Here is a 24,392-nt window from a genome sequence, read left to right as displayed (position 1 = left end):
TTGGGCTTGAGGGAAGCTGAATTAAGTGCAAAGATTCAAATTATAGCATATATAAGTATGCAATGGGTGAATGAAAGTGTGAAGCCCATTACCATCTTCAATTTATTTAAAGAGCTGGCTGTTCTTCCAGCTGAAATACTCTGATTTAAGACAATGCTTAAAGAGTCAGCAAATGTCAGTGGGTTATACTGTATATCTGACAGGAGAACTAGTGTATCATCTACTGGAGCATTTGTAAAAAGGGATGACACATCAAAGCTTACTAAGTGATTATTCTACTTATTGAAGGGTTTGTATAGTGATTTTAGAGTTTGCAGAGTATTTTTTACATAAGAATGTTTTGCTGATGTGTTTGTTGAGTATGGATGTCAGTTTTGCTAGTTTATAGTGAGACAATTTATGGCATCCAACGAGGCTCCAGGTTTTATGGACCTTAGGTAGCTCATATAACCTCTGTAGCTCAGTCAGTATAGACGAAGCCCTTTGGTCAGAAAGACCTGGGTTTGATTCCTGTTAGTGATGTGAAGAACCTTTATCTGGTTTCTTTCGACGAAAGGTGAGTTAGTCAGTTTCATACAGAGGTAGGGAGTTTTTGCACCTGGAAATTTGGGATTTTCGTCCCCCAGAACAGGCAAACTGGCCCAGTGAACACACACATCTACAGACACAGGACACACTGGTAGGCATAGGGGCTAACCATCTTATCCTCAAGTTATGGTTGCAAAGTCCAAGAATACCTGGAATGGTCGTGGGTGCTTAAGTGCCTGTTAGGACCACTGATAGGATAGGTAGTCCCATATAGTCTTGGTGTATAAGGATAAAAAATTTTCAGTTTGGACACTGTTTCATTTGACTAACTTGTAATGCTTTCTAGCAGACTTAAAGTTTGGTTTTTAATTGATGCTGTAGGATTTTTTACTATATATAAGTTAATTTATCAGCTAACAATTCTTCTGAAAGTTTATAATCTGAGAAGATGTGGATCAACTTGTCTGCTGGAAGATGCTGATGACTTTTCTTCCTTGCAAGATTGTTGAACTTCCTTATTAAACTTTTATTTTCTTTATTATTTTTACAGCTATTTTGCCCGCTTTCGTTTAGGAGTGCCCTTTTTTAATGTCATTGGCTTTTTACTCAAGAATTCTTAGGGCATTATAGATGTATTTTAGAGACAAATATATGCAGAGTAATAGAAAGAAAATTTGCACATACTTTTTTTTGGATGTTGCTGGCTGTCTTCTTTCTGTGATGTGCATACTTCTGCTGTTAGGGTGCTGTTAAAAGGGAAAGGGGTTTTGGAAAATGTGTGTGTGTGTGTGAGGGGGAGGGAGGTTGAGGCAATGTGGAAGAATTAATTTGGAAAAAAAAAAAAAAAGTTTTTTTATATAATATGTACATATATTATTTTTAAGGGTGCGTTTTTTGGGGGGAGGGAGAGATGAAAGGGGGTGGCTGAAAATAGAAAATTTTTTTAAAGCTGTGCAGTATCTTTCACGTCAGTACTTTCATCCATAGCAAGTGAATAATAGACAAATTCACTAGCTGATTTTTGCAGGTTATCTTTAAGATCCTTGGCAATATCAGCCACCCTGTGCTGAACAGTCATATGGGACAAACTGGTATTTTCAAAATTATTTTTCTTATCATGACAAAATTTGGAAATGGCAATCATCAGACACTTTTTTTTTTTTTTTTTTTTAAATCAACTCTCCCTCAGTAAATGATTTGCCAGCACAAACTATTTCTTGTGATATTTTTAAGCTTACCTTTCTGGCAACTTCATTTGCAGATGTCACTTTTTTAAAGGCGTGTTGCTCACCACTAAGGAGTTTCAATAACTTTGCTGCTTATATTTCCTTTTCACTTGCATCCAACTAGCCAAGGTTAGGATGTTTCGATTCAAAATGACGTCTCAGATTGTTCTCTTTCGGCACAGTAATAGATTCCTGGCAAACAATGCACACTATTTTGTCCTTAAACAAACAACGTAAAAAAATATTTGTTTGTCTATTTAGTGTTAAATGCTCGATGTTCCGAATCTATTTTACGCTTTTTACTTAAGCTCATTGTGTCAAGATTGACAATATTAATTACAATTCACAATAATGCAGGTTATGATAACAGTTACTATTTGCAACCAACCATTACACTGCCAAAGCCAGTCAAGGCACGGCCAACTTTGTGTAATATGATTCGTTCTTGTACGAAGACATCAAGTCGTTATCATGGAGATGTAACTTTGAATTCCTCCGCAGCGACACTAGCGCTAACAAAACCTCGAAGCGATTTTAATGATCTGTTATTAAATACGACAGTGGGAATAACTCCAAATGCAATTTATTGCCGAGTTGAAAGAAACATGATTGTGACATTAATCACATGAACGTAAACATGCAGAGTCTTAGTAAAAATTTAACTCAAATCGTCTAATTTTAAATTCCTCCTGCATGATTAATTAATTTTAATCAGGCAGAAGGGCCAAAATAAATAGCATTGCAGGCCTGGCCTAGACCCTCTCTCCTTCCCAGGTGTCTACAGCATCCTCTGCCAGTGTGGAACTCAATATTTCAGACAGGCAGGATGAACTAACTCAAGTCAGAAAAAAAGAACATAAAAAAAAAAAAAAACACCTGAAATCTGAAATGGAGAACCAATAAAAGCAGGCTCTCTCAACAAGTCTTAGAGAAAGACCACTTCATAAGATGGAAGAAAGCCAGGCTACTTTACAAATCCAGGTTAAAATCAGAGGGACTATCCTGGAAGCAGCACAAGTTCTACAGAATCTGGTTAACTGCAACAGAACAGACGGTATGGTTTTAAATAGATTTTGGTGCACTACCCTATCTACCCATCAGCATTAACAACAGGAATTACCACGTGCGCCACTGCTACCATACATGCATATGACTGCCGTTGTTATCCTGGTTATTTTAGTTTGTGTCTCCACTGACTATGTAGTGTTAAATTACCTTTGATAATGCTAGCCTAAGCTAGTGAAACACTGGCTGTAAATAATTAATCTCAGCTAGTAAATTATTTATTTGCATTCCAGTGTCTAGATACTTTTCTATTATAGAAACTTCAACATGATCATTTTGGTGGTATAATTTAAAGATTGTCTTCTGTATTCATTCTTTCTTTTACTTGCAACATAACAATAAAATTCTTTTGGGTTGCCTTTAGCCTGCAATTTCTTTTCATACTTCAACTTAGCTTTCTGTACAATACTTGGCCTGAGATTTAAATATTTCATAACTCTTCTCATGACATTCCTTCCATTTCACATCCATTCTATTTGTTCTTACTCTCATACGTTACAATTCAAATTACAATTTACAATTAGTTGCAATTCAAAATGATGTCCCTCCATATTTATTTTATACTTGAAATAAATATTTCCATAGAATACTTATATACAAAAACAACAACAACAAAAAACTTACAGGACAGTCTTCACAGAAAGTGCCACTGTATCTTTCTTCTTCAGTATCCATGCATTTACATAAACCACAAACACAGCTGCCATGCCCACTGCAAATTTTCTATACAAAAATAATAAAAGAAATCAAAAATAGAAATAAAACTTAATGAAAAATGGAGAATATTATATTATACTTAACTCTTTTCATTTTATTTACTTAAAAAAAAAAAAAAAAAAAACTACACTGCATATTGCATTTTCAATGGTGAATGGATGACACTTTTGTGGGATCTTTGTTTTACTCCTAAAAAGAGTCAGATACATGATAATTGCTTATATACTTTTTACTGATATGCAATACAATGATGTTATAAAAAAAACGAATTTCACTTCCAACATATGATTTCCTTTTCCATAATAAACTCAAAACTATTTGAGAATGGCTTCTGCGAAATACTTTTATTACAAAAAGATTTCTACTTTTGTTTGCATTCCATTAATGTTATTTTCTTATGTTGAGCCCATAATACCTCCCTTGATGAGTCTTTGAACTCCCTGGAGGTGTTACTTAATAATAATATAACGAGCTGAGAAAGGAAAAACCTGTATTCAGGGTCGCATTTACCATAAGGTGCATTAAGTGCAAGATGGGACCTCACTCTCTATGGGGCCACATTTCAAAACCTTACTCCTCAAAAACAATATAAAAAATGGCCTAATTATAGTTGTAAAATAAAATACTTATTTTTAAATATTTAATTCATAATATAATAACTAGAGGCTGCTGAAAAATTTGTGAGGCCTCCATTTGAAATCCATTGTTCTTTCCTTAGAATATTAAACTAACAGGAACTGCTGTATTGCATAAAATTTATGGTATACGTGAGTGTACTATTTCTTTATAAGGCATATTCCAGTAATTAGACCACATTTTTTTCACTAAGCTAAAAGCACAATAAAAAATTAAAACCTGACAAGTTTCGTAAGTCATTTGACTTACATATTCAGGGGTAAAAGGTAACTTAAAGTTTAAAAACAACAAAAAAGAGAAATTATTCAAAAATATTATTCATACTATACAGTTCTCGTAGACATGCTCATATGTTTGTTATGCATTACTAAATCACTTAAAGAATTGACAATGTAGATACGAATATAAATTAAATTACACTTTAATAAATATTTCCGATATTTCAGCAACATCAAGTTGCCATCTTCAAAAGGAACTTACAAAAAAAGGCACGTGCACGTAGGCACTACAACATGGTAACTGTGAATGAAGTGATGACGCTATTGTTCTCCTAAAAGTCCTGATGGTGCCCTCTAACGGACTAAGTAGGTGTTCTTGGCCATTGGGCTGAAGGTCTACTGATGTAAGCTTCCCAAATTTGAGGCAGTCTCATACAACAAAATTTGTTGAGGTTTGGAGAGTTTCTTAGGGCTGAGGCTGATTCCATAAATAGTCTTTCGAATTTGTATTTGCTAAGGTGTCTTATTGTAGCTTTCTTCCACCGTATTCTGTGGCGTGTATCCAGAGCATGGTCTGCAAGACCAGAATGGCTGTACTTGTGAAAACGGATGTAGTCCTTGTGTTCAGAAATTCTGATATTCGCTGTCCTGCCTGTTTGGCCAAAGTAAGACAGTTTACAGCAAGGGACCTGGTATACACCAGGTAGGTCTAGGGGAAGTGACTGGTCTTTAGTGGAGCGGATAAGGGATGCCAATTTTCTGTATGGTCTGTAACAGGAGGTCAAGTCATGTTTGTTTACGATTTTTGTAATTTTTTCCTAGATTTAGAGTAATCCTTGTTGTGGAGGGTGGTGGTGGGGGGGGTTGTGGTTTGTAGGTTTCAATATTTTTTTTGGGTGGAAGGGGTGGTGAAGCGAAATACATAGCCTCTCCCACTCAAATGTCAACCTCACCTTCCCGTGGTCCATCCTGTTCTAAAAGTACAAACGAAGGCACTGGCGACCGAGTATGGGCGGTATATCCTTAACACCCTAACAGAGTAAATGCTGTTAGATCTGCCTGTCCAGAGGCGTTAGGTAGCAGCCCTACCACTGGACTTACCCAGCGACAGGTTAGTAACCTGCCCTGGGGAAATTCAAAATACTTTCAAGTTTCATGCAAAGAAAAGCCGGACGGACTGTCAGGGAAAAGACCACAACCCAGGAAACGGTAAACGAAATTGGAAAAAGGAACACATAATGAAGATTGCAACATGGAATGTGAGAAGCATTGCACACAAAGAAGAAGAACTTGATAAACAACTAAACCAAGCTAACATAAAGATATGTATAGTAACAGAAACAAAGAAAAAACAAAAAGGTACAAAAGAAACAAACAACTATATACAAATCTACAGTGGGGTAAAAAAAGAAGAAAGAGCAAAAGCAGGTATAATGATTATGGTACATAAACCCCTAAAGAACAATATTGTATATTACAACTATTTGAATGAAAGACTAATAGAAATTAGACTCAAGACATTAAGAAGCCACATAACAATAATTGGTGCATATGCACCAGAAGAGGGAAAAGAAGAAGAGAGTAATATATTTTATAAAGAATTACAGAATGCCATAGATAAAACAAACAAAACTGACTATTTACTGCTAGCAGGAAATTTAAATGCCAGAATAGGAAACAAAAAAGACAAAACAAACATAGGTAAATTTGGCGAAGATACATGTAATCAAAATGGTCGCAGATTGTGCGATTTTGTCATTTATAATAATATGAGAATAATGAATTCAATGTTTAAACACAAGGAAATACATAAATATACTTGGTCAGCCAGAGGATACAAATCAGTAATTGACTACGTTATCACAAATTTTAAATTAGCGGAGTTAATTTTAGACATAAGAGCATATCGAGGCTTTGAATTAAACTCTGATCATTATATGGTATCAGCAAAAATTCGTTTTAAACCAAAGTGGCTAAAAACACATAGAATTGAAAATTCTTACCAGCCAAGCTACAAAATTTCTTCATTACAGGATCCTCAAGTTAGACTACAATATCAAAAATGCACATACTTAAAAACAGAAACCACACATGAATCAAGTGACATAGAAGATGAATGGGAAAATTTGGAACAAATTCTCACAAAAGCAGCAACAGAAACCTTAGGAATAAAGCACAAATGGATTAGAAAAAGAGGACTACGAGACTGGAACAAAGAAATAGAAAATATAATAAAAACCAAAAAGGACAGTTACCAGAAATGGCTAAATTCCAAAACAATAGAAGCAGAAATAGAGTATAAAAGAAATAGTGCAATTGCAAAACGAGAAGTAAGGAAAAAACATAGAGAAAGATGGAACAATTTCATAACAGAACTAGAAAAGGATTTATTTAAGCCACAACCCAAAACCTATAAAGTAATAAAATACATGAATAAAGAAATAAAAGAAAAGATAAAAATACAAACAATAGATTTAGAAAAATGGGTGACCTATTTCCAAAATCTCTGGACAGATGAGAACAATGAATTAAAATTTTATAAGACAAAGAATGACCTAATAGAAAATATCACAATGTTAGAACTGAAAAATATAATAAAGAAGATGAAAAATAGGAAAACGACAGGAGAAGACAATATAAATATAGAACTATACAAAAATGCAGGTGAAAAATTTAATGAAAGACTTTTGAAATTTTTTAATATGGTTTGGATGTCCGGAAAAACCCCTAGCTCTTGGAAAAAAGCACTGGTCATCCCAATCTATAAAAAAGGAAATAAAAACAATTGCAATAATTATAGGGGAATTAGCCTGCTGAATACAGGATATAAAATATATGCAGGAATATTAAAAGAGAAACTAAGCAGCATCGTAGAAAACAAATTACTAGAAGAACAAAATGGTTTCCGAAAAGGCCGATCCTGCATAGATCCAATTTTTACTTTAAAATTATTAATAGAAAAGAGAAGAGAATTTCAAAAAGAAATGCATGTGGCGTTTATTGATTATGAAAAAGCTTTTGACAAAATTAGTCGACAAAAATTGTTTAAAATATTAACCAATTTAAACATACCAAACCAACTTTTACAATCTATTCAAGAAATATATACAGGAAATAAAATAGCAGTTAAATTAGAATGGAAAGATATATCAAGAGGAGTACGACAAGGATGTATCCTCTCACCTCTGCTTTTCAATATATATATAAATGAAATATTAACAATCTGGAAACAGCATAACCCATTTGGTATACAAATGACCCTGCAAATGAAGATAGATACACTATTTGCAGATGATCAAATAGTATTAGCTGCATCAGAAGATGACTTACGAAGATCATTAAAATCATTAAATGATATCTCAAAGCAATATAATATGACAATATCCAAAGAAAAAACAAAAATAATGGCATTCAAAGGAGAAAACCCAATAAGAAGTAAAATAGTGATAGATAATAAAATACTAGAACAAGTAAACACTTTCAGATACTTGGGATGTGATCTATCATACGAAGAAGAAAAAGACAGACACTAAAATATCAAACTTTATCAAAGTAAATGGCATAATAAATAGTATATTTAAGCCATCCCTGGTACAAAAACACACTAGAATCAGACTATATAATGTCTTGTCAAAACCAACTCTACTATACGGAAGCGAAACATGGACCATGAAAAGGAAAGATGAAAAACGAATTCAAACAGCAGAAATGAAGTTCCTCAGAAAAACAGCTGGATATACCAAGTGGGACCACAAGACAAATGAAGAAATCTTACAATCCCTAAAAATCAAACCAATTAATTAATACATAAGACAGTATAAACAAAAATGGCTAGAACATTTAAATCGAATGGACAAAAGCAGACTACCAAAAATATTATTTTTCCACTTATTTTGTATACAGATACAAAATAAGTGGAAAAAGAAGAATCGGAAGACCAAGAAAGAGATGGCATGAGACTGGAACAGGCCACATGGCCTATATTCCATGTTAGGAAGAAGAATAATATATATATATTTTTTTTTTTTGGGGGGGGGGGGGAGCCATTGGCTGAGAAACTGTTGAGGATGTGATTTAGTTCAGTGTTTAGGGCCATGTCATACAGATTAGTTTAGCCCTGTTGTATAGTGTTTTCACCCACTCCATATTGTTGGGGAGGGGGGGGGGGGAATTGTTGGTGAAATGTACCTGCCTGTATGGGTGGGTTTTCTATAAACTGAGAAAACTAAGGTTCCACCAGGTTGGCAGGTGACTAGAGTGTCTAGGAAATGGAGGTTTTTGTTTTCCTCTTTTTCCAGGGTGAACTTGATTCTGGGGTGTTGGTTGTTTAAGTGTGTTAAGAAGGAGAGGAGTGTATCAGTGCCATGTGGCCAAATAGCAAACAAATAATCAACGTAGCGAAGCTATGTGGTTGGTTTTTGTGGGGAAGAGGCTAAGGCTTTTTCTTAAAAGGTCTCCATAAAGAAATTGGTCAAGGGTGAGGAGAGTGGTGAACCCATGGCTGTCCCCTCTATTTGTTTGTAGAATTTTCCCTGCCAAACGAAATAGCCTGAGTTCATTGTGAACTGAAATAGGGCCGAGAGGGGAGAAAATTTAGCTTGGATTAGCTCTAAAGTTTCCTTGAGTGGGACATTTGTGAATAAGGAGGAGACATCAAAACTGACCATTATGTCAGTATGTTGGAGTGTAAGGTTTTCTATGCTGGCTTTGAAGTGGGCTGAGTTTTTTATGTGTGATGGTGTGTTGCCAGTATAGTGTGTGAGCGCTTTGGCCAAATGTTTAGCTAATTTGTATGTGGGGGAATCAATGCCATCCACTATGGGGCATAATGGCACATTTTCTTTATGTATTTTTGGGAGTCCATAAATACAGGGGGGGGGGGGTATAGAGTTAAACGGCTTTAATGTGTTGGTAACTTTTACAGGCCAAGAAGCGACTTTCTTAAGGAGCCTGTGAAGTTCTGATTTGTGAGTTGGTTGGACTGTATTCGATAGGAATGTAAGTAGCCCGATCTAATAGAAGAGCATTAAGCTTACCTGTGCAGTCCTTTAGGTTAAGTACTACAGTTGCATTTCCCTTATCTGCTTTGTGATATTATTTCTATTTCTTTATTATCTCTCATTTCCTGCAAAGCTTTATATTCCTTGTTGGATATGTTGGTTTTGGTGGTCTTGCTTTGGAGAGGACACAAGCTTAGTCTTACACTGTTGGCGATTTGATTTGGAAGGTGGCGGATTCCACGTTCGATCTGGAAAATAATATCCTCACTAGGTATTTTTCTGGGAGCAATGGTGAAGTTGTGGCCACGTGAAAGCGTGTTGAGTGCTTCAGGATGACTGAAGAAAGATTGATAACAGTGTTGGTAGGAAGTTTTCGATTGACGGTCGAGTTCTTTTTAATTTTTCGAATTTTTTCATCTGTCGACCTCTTATTTTTTAAAATTCTTTGTCTGCAGAGGTACACAAGACATCATGTAAAATTGACCAAAGCTCATGATTTAAAGGGCATGAAAGTTCTTCTTCAAAAGCACGAATAGCTTTGTTAATGTCCGCTAAGAGAAACCGTGTGGCGGCGATTTGTTCCCGAAGTTGTTTCAGTTCGCAATGAACTCAGGTTATTTCGTTTGGCAGGGAAAATTCTACAAACAAATAGAGGGAACAGCTATGGGTTTCACCACTCTCCCCACCCTTGGCCAATTTCTTTATGGAGACCTTTGAAGAAAAAGCCTTAGCCTCTGCCCCACAAAAACCAACCATATAGCTTCGTTGATGATGTGTTCGCTATTTGGCCACATGGCTCCGATACACTCCTCTCCTTCTTAACACACTTAAACAACCAACACCCCAGAATCAAGTTCACCCTGGAAAAAGAGAAAAACAACAGCTTCCCTTTCCTAGACACACTAGTCACCTGCCAGCCTGATGGAACCTGAGTTTTCTCAGTTTATAGAAAACCCACCCATACAGGCAGGTACATTCACCAACAATCCCCCCCCCCACCACACACACAACAATATGGAGTGGTGAAAACACTATACAGTAGCTAAACTAATCCGTTCTAACGACATGGCCCTAAACACTGAACTAAATCACATCCTCGACTTTCTCAGCCAATGGCTACCCCTAAAAAAATCCAAAAAATATTGAAACCTACAAACCTCAACCCCTCCCCCCCCACCTCCACAACAAGGATTACTCTAAATCCATTACCAACATCTGAGGCACCTAGGAAAAAATTACAAAATCGTAAACAAACATGACTTGACCTCCTGTTACAGACCATACAGAAAATTGGCATCCCTTATCCGCTCCACTAAAGACCAGTCACTTCCCCTAGACCTACCTGGTGTATACCAGGTCCCTTGCTGTAAACTGTCTTACTTTGGCCAAAAACAGGCAGGACAGCAAATATCAGAATTTCTGAACACAAGGACTACATCTGTTTTCACAAGTACAGCCATTCTGGTCTTGCAGACCATGCTCTGGATACACACCACAGAATACGGTGGAAGAAAGCTACAATAAGACACCTTAGCAAATACAAATTCGAAAGACTATTTATGGAATCAGCCTCAGCCCTAAGAAACTCTCCAAACCTCAACAAATTTTGTTGTATGAGACTGCCTCAAATTTGGGAAGCTTACATCAGTAGACCTTCAGCCCAATGGCCAAGAACACCTACTTAGTCCGTTAGAGGGCACCATCAGGACTTTTAGGAGAACAATAGCGTCATCACTTCATTCACAGTTACCATGTTGTAGTGCCTACGTGCACGTGCCTTTTTTTGTAAGTTCCTTTTGAAGATCGCAACGTGATGTTACCGAAATATTGGAAATATTTATTAAAGTGTAATTTAATTTTTATTCGTATCTACGTTGTCAATTCCTTAAGTGATTTAGTAACACTATGCAGTTGTAGCCATCTGACCGTTCATAAAATTGAAAAATCAGAATGCAGATTCAAAGCAGTGCTTAGTTTAAACAATGCTGGATGATGCGCATTCTGTTGTTCACGTTCATAATGTCCGAGGTTTGACTGAGGTATTTTTTTTTTTTTTTTTTTTTTTATCAAAGCTGACCAAGCCTTGGTTTTTATTGCATTGTGTTGGAATTTTAAGCATGTTTGCAGCATCTTTAAATTTCCTTATGTAACAGTTATTTTCTATGTAAGACATGTTTGTTTACTGCCAGAGTACATTGTGGTCAGTGGACATGGTATGGAAAGCTAGACGTGATTTGTGTTCTGTTCTGTTTTGCACATCCTTTTGGTGTTCATTCATGCATATTTCCCCAGATCTTCCTGTCTGTCCTACATAGCAGATGCTGCAAGAACAATAAATTTTATAAACACCTAGTTTTTTAAAGGATGATGTGGAGGTTTCGGAGGGATATAGAAATCTTGAAATTTTTTCCAGTGGCAGAAAGGCTACTTTGATGTTATGTTTATTTAGTAATTTAGCCATCTTGTCTGTAACATTCTTGATATATGGAAGTGTGATAGCGTTTTTGAAATCTTGTTTCTGTGATATGCTTGTAGGAGGTGTGTGGAGGATTTTTTTGATAGTCTTGGATTCATAACCATTTTTTTTTTAAGATCTGTGTTAAATATTCCAATTCTTCATTTATTTCTTTTTCTGTGCTGGAAATATCATAAGCTCTGTCCCTCAGAGTTTTTATTAGACCTATTTTTTGCGAAGGGCAGTGGTGGGTTTTCTATATATTGAGAAAGAAAGTTTATTATCTTTTTTTTCAATGACTTCTAATAGGATGTCAAGAAAAGGAAGTTTTCTAAGTTCTTCTTGTTCTAAAGTAAATTTTATATTCTTATGTAAATTATTCAGCTAATTTGAAAGCTATGAGTTCAGCTGTTGGTCTTGGCCATATGATAAAAATATCGTCTACATAGCATAGCCAAATTTTTGGTTTTTTATGATAATTGATTAAAGCATTATTTTCAAAATTTTCCATAAATAGGTTGGCTAAAGCTGGAGAGAGGGAAGAGCCCATAGCCAATCCTTTTTTTTTTTTTGTTCCCAAAATTTGTCTTGATACATAAAAAAAGTATTATTTATACAATATTTATAAAGATCTACGATGTCCGGAGGAAAGAGATCTTCAAGGAGATTCACAATTTCTTTTCTTGGAATATTTGTAAGTAGGCTGATAACATCCAAACATGTGAAGATGTCTGAAGGTCCAATGTAAATATCTTTTACCTTCTCAATAAAATGTCCACTGTTCTCGATGAAAGATGTTTTTCCTGTGTGAGGTAAAATCATGTTGGTGAGATGCTTTGCTAAATTAGAGGTCGGAGAATCTCTTCCATCCACTATCGGTCTTAAGGGAATACCTATCTTATGAATTTTTGGTACACTATAAATTCTTAGAACTAATGGGTGTTTTGATTGTAGAGTTATTTTAAGTTCTTCAGTCCAATTAGGCATCTTTTTAATTAGATCATTGATTTTATTGTGAGTGCGTCATGTGGGATCTCTGTCTAAAGGTCTATAGGTATTAGAATCTTCAAGAAGAGTTTTCATTTTATTGTTATAATGTTCAGAGTTATCAGCCTCTTTACCTTCTCCGGACATCGTAGATCTTTATAAACATTGTATAAATAATACTTTTTTTCATGTATCAAGACAAATTTTGGGAACAAAAAAAAAGGATTGGCTATGGGCTCTTCCCTCTCTCTGGCTTTAGCCAACCTATTTATGGAAAATTTTGAAAATAATGCTTTAATCAATTATCATAAAAAACCAAAAATTTGGCTATGCTATGTAGACAATATTTTTATCATATGGCCAGGAACAACAGATGAACTCATAGCTTTCAAAGATTAGCTGAATAATTTACATAAGAATATAAAATTTACTTTAGAATAAGAAGAACTTAGAAAACTTCATTTTCTTGACATCCTATTAGAAGTCATTGAAAAAGATAATAAACTTTCTTTCTCAATATATAGAAAACCCACCAACACAGGATGATTTCTTAATGCAGCCTCACACCACCACCACCCTTCGCAAAAAATAGGTCTAATAAAAATCCTGAGGGACAGAGCTTATAATATTTCCAGCACAGAAAAAGAGAGAAATGAAGAATTGGAATATTTAACACAGATCCTCAAAAAAAAAAATGGTTATGAACCCAAGACTATCAAAAAAATCCCCCACAACCTCCTACAAGCATCTCACAGAAACAAGATTTCAAAAACGCTATCACACTTCCATATATCAAGAATATTACAGACAAGATGGCGAAATTACTAAACAAACATAACATCAAAGTAGCCTTTCTGCTGCTGGAAAAAATTTCAAGATTTCTATATCCCCCGAAACCTCCACATCATCCTTTAGAAAACTAGGTGTTTATAAAATGTATTGTTCTTGCGGCATCTGCTATGTAGGACAAACAGGAAGATATGGGAAATATGCATGAACAAACACCAAAAGGATGTGCAAAACAGAAGAGAACACAAATCAGGTCTAGCTTACCATATCACTTCCACAGGCCACAATGTACTCTGGCAGAAAACAAACATGTCTTACATAGAAAATAACTGTTACATAAGGAAATTTAAAGAAGCTGCAAACATGCTTAGAATTCCAACACAATGCAATAAAAACCAAGGCTTAATTCTACACCAAGTTCAGTCAGCTTTGATAAAAAACATACCTCAGTCAGACCTCAGACATTATGAACGTGAACAACAGAACGTCACATCATCCAGCATCGTGTAAACTTAGCACTGCTTTGAATATGCATTCTGATTTTTCAATTTTATGAACAGTCAGACGGCTACAACTGTATAGTATGAACTATTTTTGAATAATTTCTCTTTTTTGTTGTTTTAAACTTTAAGTTACCTTTTACCTCTGAAGAAGCAAGTCAAATGACTTACGAAACTTGTCGGGTTTAATTTCTTTATTGTGCTTTTAGCTTAATAAAAAATTGTGGTCCAATTACCGGAATATGCCTTATGAACTTCTAAACCACAGAAACCTCCACTTACAATTAAAGTACCATTTCTTTGCTGTAAGTATATACACGTCCAGCAAATCCTGGATAAGATTATGTTCACCTGTTGAAAGAATATGGATAAGAAGTGTAATTTGACCATCATGTCCATTAGAAGGTGCGATAATCCTTCACACTGACGAGAACACCTAACTAGATTACCTGGCGTAAGTAGTTATGCTCATTGCCTATAGCAAGAAACACAGTTGCTTGCTGTTTGCCCGGTGACATTTTTGTGGGATCTTGTTTTATCCTAAAAAGAGTCAGATACATGATAATTGCTTATATACATTTTTAAGTATGCATTTAGTGTAAATAACTTAGATTCCGGTAACCAGAATCCGAGTTATATTACACTAAATACCTATGAGTTATATTCATTTTTACTACTTGTTTTATCATATAATTATAGTTTTTAATGCCAGTGCAAAATAAGAAATCTTTTCTACTTTCTTCACTTCATATTGAATCACTTTGGAAGATCAATGTCACTATAAATCTTTTTGCTAATTATTTTGATCTATAAAGTAATCTGTAGGTTTTTGCACTTCAACTTTCTTGGTTTCCCCTAATCACTTGCTACAAATCGAAATAAACGGTTATAAAGTCAACTGTTATGTACGTATTTTCGGCAAATTTTGATATTATGTGGTAGTTTTGAAGTAGTGATACTTTCCCTACAGTTTATCATTCGAAACATGTATAGGTGCATGCATCAAAATGAAATTTTATTTTCAAAGTTTTCATAATAGAATAAACATTGTATTTCCCCTTTGATGGCTAACTCTCCTCCCAAAATTATCACCATATACACACACACACACTGCTAGATAACATATGTACACTTTCTTTTTGTTTTTTCAATTCCTTATTTTTCCAAATAAATTGTACCAGAGAATTTTTAATATTCCGATACGTAATTAAATTGTAATTATTATAAAATAGCAAATTTTGTATGTTTTCTTATTTATATTATTTCCTGATAACTATAAATCGTTAAATTATGTGATATTAGGGAAACTGATGTTTAAAAAAGGGTTTCATTCTACAAAATCAATATCAGAATAAAATGTTTCAAACATCTGTAAATCAATCATAAAGGTGTAAAAAAAATAAAATAAAATAAATTTCTGTGTGCATGTGGCTATTGTTAGGCACTTTTTAGTGTGTCTATTGGATGTGTTCCCTCTCACTTTCTCAATAATTTTCTTTAGCTTACAGACTGTTACTCACAGAAAGGAATAAGTCTATAACCCTCCCACACCCAAAAAATAAATGATTATGTAATACATATGCGCCTTTTCTTTTAAATAATTCAAATCCTTTTTTAAGATTAATGTATCAAATAATTTATAATTTGTCGATAATAAAACTGAATCTGATCATTATAAATTAAGAAATTATTTTCGCATTAATACTGTATCAGCCTGTAAAAGAAATTTCTTTATTAGGATGTCTCTAATCAACATTGAAAACGAAATACTACATTTCTATAGTGCAGAATACATTCTTTATGTATTCTGCACTATAGCGTGAGGTAATTTTGTGAGATTTCTGGGGAAACATTCTCTCTCGTCTTTCTCAATAGTAATGAGAGTAATCTATGAGTTTAGCTTTTCCTCCAGCCAAGAAGATTATTATCGCATATTTCTACGACGGAGTAATATTTAGAATAAAAAAAAAATAATAATAACACTACCGAATTTTCTTTTATGTGGTATGCATAAAGTTTTACATATTGAAAATATAGCATAGTATTGCTAAAATTTTGAATAATTTCACCAGGCCGCTGAACAACAGATTTCAGATTGCAAAGAAATAGTACAGAATTAGAAGCTTCGACGGTACAACAATATTATTGCTTATTTCTATTGCCAACATGGTAAACTGAAGTAAAAAATGAAACAATTTTGAATACTGTCCGAAAGCTTTCAAACCAGTAGAAATTTAAAGTAGTTATGTAACTGAGTTCTAGAACAGAAGAAGGAAGGGAGATGCAGTAGAAAATCTTCAAAATGAGCATAAATTTTGAATCATTCCATATAGCAGTGGTGTTCAACTGTTTTTACTACACGAGCTACTTTTCTATAAAGTTATTCGGCGATCTACTCTCTTACATAGATCACGTTCCCCCAATCTGATTATGCACAAATAAACAACTAAAAAAAATACACAACTAAAAACTTTTGTATTTAAAAATTTATTTATCACTTTTAATTATTTTAATACAACGAAAAAAAAAAAAAAAAAATATATATATATATATATTGGAATAAAATATTTATTTCTCTATTTTGGAAAACCAAAGTTAGAAAAAACAACAGATTGATTACAAACTCACAAGTTACAGGAAATGCTGGTTGAGTAAAAAAAAAAAGTTAATGTGAAATTTAGCATTGTTTGGACCGCACAATATTTTCATAGTCAAGTTGATATGAAGAAGTGGCCAATCACAGACAATCATCCAAATGATCATTTGTAATTTGGTTTCTTAATTGATTTTTTATGACGGTCGTATTTGAAAAAGCGGATTCTGATAAGTATATCGATCCGAAACACAACAGAATTTTTCACCCAATATCAGTTAATATTGGGAATTTTTCATGTGCATACTTCCAAATGACTTCATTGTTTATTGATTTTCAATGTAAACTATTCTGAATGTTTATTATCTCAAGTTCTACTTCAGCTTGGTTTATATCAAAAGCCCACTAATTTTATTTGAAATTTCTGTGATGTTCAAGTTTTCTTGAAATGGATTATTGATAAAAGATACAATCATTTCAGTTTTATTAAAATCTTTAAATCTTGAATTTATTTCTTCTTCAACTAATTCTATTTCACGAATAAATTCTTTTAAATCATAGCGAAGCATTTCTTGATTTTGTTAAAAAAATTTTAATAAATATGGGAAATGTCCAAATTCACGGTCATTTATATTTTTCTTTAATAAAAGTATTGTTGGAAAGTTTTTATTGAACTTAATATGTCAATTAAATTTTTATCTCTACCTTGTAACTCTAAATTTAAATTGCTTAATTTCGTACAGAAATCTACTAAAAATGATAAGTGTAACAACCACCTTTTATCACTCAATTGTGGATAAATATCTCCTTTTTCATCAAGAAAATTTTTAAATCGTTAATTAATACAAGAAATCTTTCTAACAATTGACTTCTGCTGAGCCAGAAAAAACATTATTGTACAACAGAAGTTCCCTATCATCCTCTGCCTGTAATTTAAATAACTGCCGTTGAACAGAATTTATTATTTTAAATGTAATATCCAAAACATCTTTTGTGTTTAATCTTTTACTACACAGTACTTGTTGGTGAATAATACAGTGGTATGTTAAAAAATTTGGATATTTCTCATAGTTTTTACATAATGAAATGAAGCCTGATTTATTACCTATCATTGCAGGAGCACCAACAGTACTAATAGACACAAGTTTAAAAAACAGAAGTTTGTGTTGTTTCACAAATTCGTCAATCTAACAGATAAGCTTAGGCGTTGATGGTTATTCATGACTTATTTTTCACGGTATTAACAACACCACAAACACTTTTATCAACAAGGATGTTTAATTAACGCTAATATTTCGCTGATTTTCAACTCAGCATCATCAGAGCACAACACACATGTAAACGCGACAGTGAGTGAGTGAAACAATATAATTGCAAAAGACAAAAGATCTAAAGTCCTATTTTTGGCGCCCTCTAATTTTTTTTTTTTTCATTAGAGGGCGCCAAAAATAGGACTTTAGATCTTTTGTCTTTTGCAATTATATTGTTTCACTCACTCACTGTCGCGTTTACACGTGTGTTGTGCTCTGATGATGCTGAGTTGAAAATCAGCGAAATATTAGTGTTAATAAAACATCCTTGTTGATAAGTGTTTGTAGTGTTGTTAATACCGTGAAAAATAAGTCACAAATTCGTCAAATACCGAAAAAATGTCTTCTCCCCTAGTCCTTTCCAATAATGGTATAATTTTCAAAAGTTCTTCACTTGAATAATCTTGAAATACCATGCAAATAAATATCATTAACTGGCAATATCAGTAAAGTCGTTTGATTCATCAAATTGTAATGAAAACGCAACACACTAGTGAATGTCTGACATTAACCTGGCCTGGAAACTTTTCTCTGGCAATTTGAAACCTTGTCTGCAGCCTAGAAGTAGTCTCTCTCTAGCGACATCTCGAACTGAGAAGCTCCTTTCTGGAAGCGGGAAACTCCTCTATCAAGCAATGTGGATCAGGGCAGTCTCTCCGATGGCGACTCTGGACCGGGCGGCCTTCTCTCTGACAACAATTCTGGAACCGGGACCCCTTCTGCTTGCTTTGGTCCCTTTTTATTAGGCCTCTTCTGAGACCTCACATGAAGTTTGGCAACCGCCAAAGAATCGGTATGAGTCTTTCATTTTAAGTTTCAAGTTTGGCACACCTTTTGTTCTCCTCCACTTTCTTTTGATTGTAAGTTCCCAGCCACTGGAAAGTTGTTTCTGACTGACTTTGGAGATGTTTACCCTTAGAGGCTGCAAGCCTTTCTCATACATACAAGTTTCAATACCAATCTTTCTAATGCCGCCATGTACAACTTCGGGGACAAAAACATTGCCTTTGTTTTTAACACTCTAACATATTCTTATTAAAGCAGTATATGCAGTTAGCTTCAAAAGCGTCATTTACAAAAAAGATGTAATGTAAACAATACCGAGACAAACAAAGTTTATTTATTTTTTTTTTTTTACAATATTCACATGGGACTTCACCTAAGTAAAAAATCGATGTAATGTGCTTTGGAATATTTAATATTTAAGCTACAATCAAGTTTTTACACTTTGCTTATAATCGTATTCACTCGGCTCACTGTTTGACTTCCAATGATCCAAATTAATTCATTTACCTGGACTTATAAGAAAATTACTGATTTGAGAATTTTAAATAAATAAAATAAATAAACAATAGCAATACACTTAAAGCGAATTAAAAATAATACAAAATAATGATAAATTAAATATTATGTTTTCAGTTTTAATTAAATTTGTAAGTAAGGAGGAATACACAAAAGATCAACCAAAAATCGCTCCACAAAAGATCAACCAAAAATCGACACGTTGAACACCTGCCATACAGGATATCCTTCATATTATATTTTCAACATATCTCCAGTGGCTATGCCCAGGATATTGTATGGGTTATCAGAAAAAATACATTAAAGGGTTATCAGAAACGTTGTAGGTGTCAACAGAATCCTACAACATTATAACCTCGATGCCACCTTTAAACCACCCACTAAACTTAAAACCATATTCAACTCCTCTAAGGGTCCTCTCCTCCAATTAGCACATCCTGGAGTCTATTGCATCCGCTGCACCTGTAACTTACCGTACATCAGTGAAACAGGACGGACAATCCCTATACGCAAGAAAGAACACATTAAATATAACCATTATGGTGAAACAGGCCTCTCAGACCACGCACTCAACACCTTACACCAAATCAACTGGAAAAGCACCTGCTCCTTACACTGCACAAAAACCTGGTACGAAAGGAAATTTAAGGAATCCTGCGAAATCCTGATAAACCACCCAAATATCAACAACAAAGATGGCATGAAAATTCCAAGGATCTGGATGGCACACATTCAGCCTACCTAATATGAAAGATCCAGCATAAGCCAAGACTCTAGCCAATCCTTAGCTAATATTAGAAACCATTCCATACCAACTGGCTGGAATGATGTTAATATATGTATATAGTAGACAACACTAATAATAGGACTCTAGCATTGATGTATAATTTTTTATTTTTATTTTTATTTTATTTTATTATTTATTTTTTTATTTTTTATTATTATTATTATTTTTTTGTTCTCACCAGAGGTCAGGCCAACAATTCTTGTAGCGGTTGGTCAGTGTCTTTAACAAACCAGTTTGATTGTAGTATAGCTTGTTTCCTGTGTATAGTTGTTGTATGCTCCAGAAGATGACCTTGACATAAAGGTTGAAACGTCGAATGTAGATTTTAGTTATATTAAACTAAAGTTTTTATTCAAACACGGTAGTTGTCTCCATAATTTTCAAAAATGCATTCGGATCACCGTGTAAGCCTAATAGCAAACACATTATCCCAAAATGGATATCCTCCGAACATCATCAAAAAATATCTATACAGTGACAACCCCAGACAAGAATAATCAAGTTCCCAGCACATTTCTACTGTAGTGATCCCCTTTATCAGATCAATTTCATATCAAATAGCCAAAATACTAAAGCCTACAACATCAGTGGTCTTCAAAACCAACCACCAGCATAAGACAGGTCTTAGGATCCCCAAAAGATAAGGTGTCATTCTACAAATATCCTCAGCAGTATATTACATTCCTTGCTCCTGTGGTCTTGCCTACATCGGACAAACTTCACGGTTTAGAGATCAGACAAAAAGAACATGTTGGTGATGTAAACCACAACAGAAGTATTTCTTCCGGCCTAGCACATCGTTTCTGTACGTCTAACCACAGGATAGAGTGGCAAAACAGCTTCATGCCATATTTGGATGACAACTACAGACATTGTTTATTTAAAGAAGCCACAATAGTGTTAATAACTGGCAGAAACCTCAACAGAAATCAGGGTACCATTCTGAATAGTCCATGGAAAAATCTGATTCTCTCTAAATCCATCTGAACTACACCTAGCCAGTAATCACATTACGCGTTTACAATAAACACACATGCACGATAATTAATAAGAACAATAAGTCCTCTCAGTCTCTGTCACGCAAACATGTAACCTTAGCTACTAGATTGTTTACAATGTTTTTATGTTCCTTTCAATTTGCATTTACTAGTATTTTTATGTATTTCCGTCAACGCCTTGAAAAAGCTAGACAGTTTGCTAGCGAAACTGGTAGGCAAAGAATGTAAGATGTTTGTATGCATTACAATATGGTCAGTAATAAAACAATATAGTTATGTTTAATTTTCAAACGACCAAATATGTTTAACTTAAAAAAAAATCTAATATCATAGGACAGTGAAGGAAATTCCAAGTGACATATCTATGTTGAGTTGAGAGGAAGATGGTCTACATTTATCTCCCTTTGTGGAAGATAGCACGTTTTAAATCAGCTAATCCTTCCTAACTTTATTTTATCTATTTGTGCGTTTGTGTACACACACACACATTTTTTTAATAAGTTAGGAAATTTAATGACCTTTTTTGTTTAGAACAGAAAACAACACCAAGCTTTTTAGAGGCTAAGGAGGCCATGTGAGTAACGTGTGGATAGGCTTATGTGTTTGTCAGACATGTTGTAATAGGTTTCACGATATAATAAGAACACAGATGGTTAAAAAAATAACTATTTATTAACTTAAAAGCTAATATTTCGCTGGTATTATATCCAGCATCTTCAGAGCACACAACACAAAGTTTGTTACAAAGGCAAGACAACCACAATCCGGTGTAACAGTGGGGCTAGCATAAATGATTGCAGCGTGCAACACAAGACTGAAGTCCTAATATGGTGCCATCTAGGTTTAAAAAAAAAACTTTGTATTGTGTGCGCTGAAGATGCTGGATATAATACCAGCAAAATATTAGCTTTTAAGTAAATAAATAGTTATTTTCTTAACCATCTGTGTTCTTATTATACCGTGAAACCTATTACAACATGTGAGTAACGTGTTTGTGTCAGGATAAATTGAATGTGACAGTCAACCCAGGAAGAGAAAGTTGATCTCTTGAAAGGAAACTGGAACATCAAAAATGAGAAAGGATGAGACAGGATTTTTCTTGCAGGTAATAAGGCAGACTTCAGTTTTTTGGCATTGAAATTTACTAAGTTATCTTCACCACATTTAAGGAGGTCAGTGTTCAGGTCACTGTTATGGAAGATCTTGAGGCATCTAACATTAGGGTACTGCAAGGTTTATTCAAATGAGGAAGAGAAATGAAAAGTACTGTCATTAGCAAGGTTATGAACAGGATTTGAAGTCAGAGAAAGGAGGGCACTGTTCTAAAGGAGGAAGAGTGTGAGTAAGAGCACATAACCCTGAGATACTGCAGCACTGATGGGAAAATCTGATGAGAGGAAGCCATACACCATAACACACAATGAACAACCAGTGAGGAGGAGGCTGGCAATCCAGTCGCAGAGTGTAGAAGAGAGGCCATAAGATGGCAGCTTGTTCAGGAAGCCTTGGTGCCAGACACAATCAAATGCCTTAGAAATATTGAGAACAGTAACATGAGTTTCTCCAAATCTTTCCATATCCTAAGGCCAAAGATGGATGAGATTAGCCTGAAGGTTGGCTGTAGAATGAGAATGGCAGAATCCATATTGGTGGTTAGTAATTAACTGACATCTCCAGGTAATGAAGAAGCTGGATGTTGATAACCCTCTCCATCACTTTTCCAAATACTGAGGTGTGAACAAATGGCAATAGTTAGATGGCTGATTTTGTCTCCCTTTTTGGGTACAGGTTGAACATGGGCTTGCTTCCATGCTGTTGGATAGATGCAGGTAGAATATGAAGGTTTATATAGATAAGTGGTTATGTGGTTATATTATATGTTTTTCACATATTAAGCACATTGGTAACTGCTCATTATTTATACACGGAATAACTCCATATTTTAAATATTCACTTGAATATTGACAACACTTTCTTTTTTTATTCTTCAAGAATGATCACCATTTAAGAACAAAGCATCCAAATAAAGCAAAAAAGACTAGAGACTGCAGTACTTTTGTGTGGAATACTTTTGTAAATTAAAGACTAAATTTAAAAATTGTGATGGACTTAGAGGGTTGGTTGCAAAACAAAGTAACCAACAAGAGAAGGGACTTGTTATGTCTTACAAACTTTCAAAATTAATTGCCAACTATGGAAAGGCACTTACTATTCACGAAACTCTCATCTTACTAGCTATATATGAAGTTTTAGATATGATGATTTCCCCAGGTAAAAGTAATATGACATCGTAAATTTACCTCAGCAATAGTTCAGTATCAACAAGAATTGAGAAAATGGCAAAGGACATTGAAAAAAAAAACAAAAAACTTTGTTATGATTTAAAAACCATAGTTTATATATTTACATAGTTTTTAAACTATGGTTTAAAAACCGTAGTTTATTTTCTTGAAGAGTTTATTAAAAATTTATTGAAGAGTTTCTATTTGCTGAAAAACTGAAAATTGACACAAGGTTCTGCGACTTTCTTAATGCTAAAAACATCAAATTATTGACATGTACCCTCTAGGGGTGTACAGGATATGATAGTGCTACATGAAAAATCATCTACATCATTACTAACTTCCTATCTACAATTTTACTCCTAATAAATCTGTTACCTGTAGACTCCAACATTATCAGATCTTAATGAAGGTTTATTTTCTTGATCATATGAATTAGTGAAATAATATTTGGTTTACAGATCAAGTATTGATAAAATTTATTAACTCTCGGTACACAATACATAACGGAAAAAACTCACGTAGAAAGATTATTTATTAGTATAATTTTCGCCTGTGTGTCACAGGCATCCTCAGTACATTAAGCTCAAAATTAAACACTAACTGACAATTCCAAAAAGCGCCACCTAAGTAGCTGGTGTAAGATAACTAAAAAGGTCAATAACTTTCCTTAAAAAAAAAAAAAAATTAATACAATAAAAAGTTAGGAAAGATTAGCTGATTTGTAAAGTACTATCTCCCATAAAGGGGACAGACGTAAGCCGTCGGATCTGTTTAAGTTAGGAGAATGAAGTAGAGTTTCACATGTTTCTTTATAAAGGCATTCCATGAGAAACTGACTTTTGTGAAGAACTCTTGTCTTTCTCCAATGAACTCTGTGTCTAGTGAAGATGGCATGTTCAGAAAGTCCAGACTTTTCAGGTTTAAAATATTCAATATAAGATTGGTGGTGTTCTAGCCGAATAGAGGCAGATCTTCCCGTTTGTCCGAAATAAGATA

At 34.2% G+C, this 24,392-nt stretch overlaps 1 protein-coding gene across 2 annotated transcripts in view; it reads right to left on the bottom strand.

Moving 5' to 3' along the window:
- mys (position-specific antigen beta subunit myospheroid) overlaps positions 1 to 24,392 on the bottom strand; it is a 390,003-nt gene that overhangs the window by 52,288 nt on the left and 313,323 nt on the right. For both annotated transcript variants that reach the window (XM_090394055.1, XM_090394056.1), the window contains exon 17: positions 3,444 to 3,542. In XM_090394055.1, the coding sequence (XP_090250181.1) occupies positions 3,444 to 3,542 (99 nt within the window). The remainder of the gene's footprint in view (positions 1 to 3,443; positions 3,543 to 24,392) is intronic.

Source organism: Typopeltis vanoorti, chromosome 6, assembly GCF_054136105.1.
Source record: "Typopeltis vanoorti isolate ZY-2024b chromosome 6, IOZ_Tvanoo_1.0, whole genome shotgun sequence".
In the NCBI taxonomy this organism is placed as follows: Eukaryota; Metazoa; Arthropoda; class Arachnida; order Uropygi; family Thelyphonidae; genus Typopeltis; species Typopeltis vanoorti.
The sequence above is the reverse complement of the archived record's forward strand: the minus strand, read 5'-3'. Positions and strand labels throughout refer to the sequence as shown.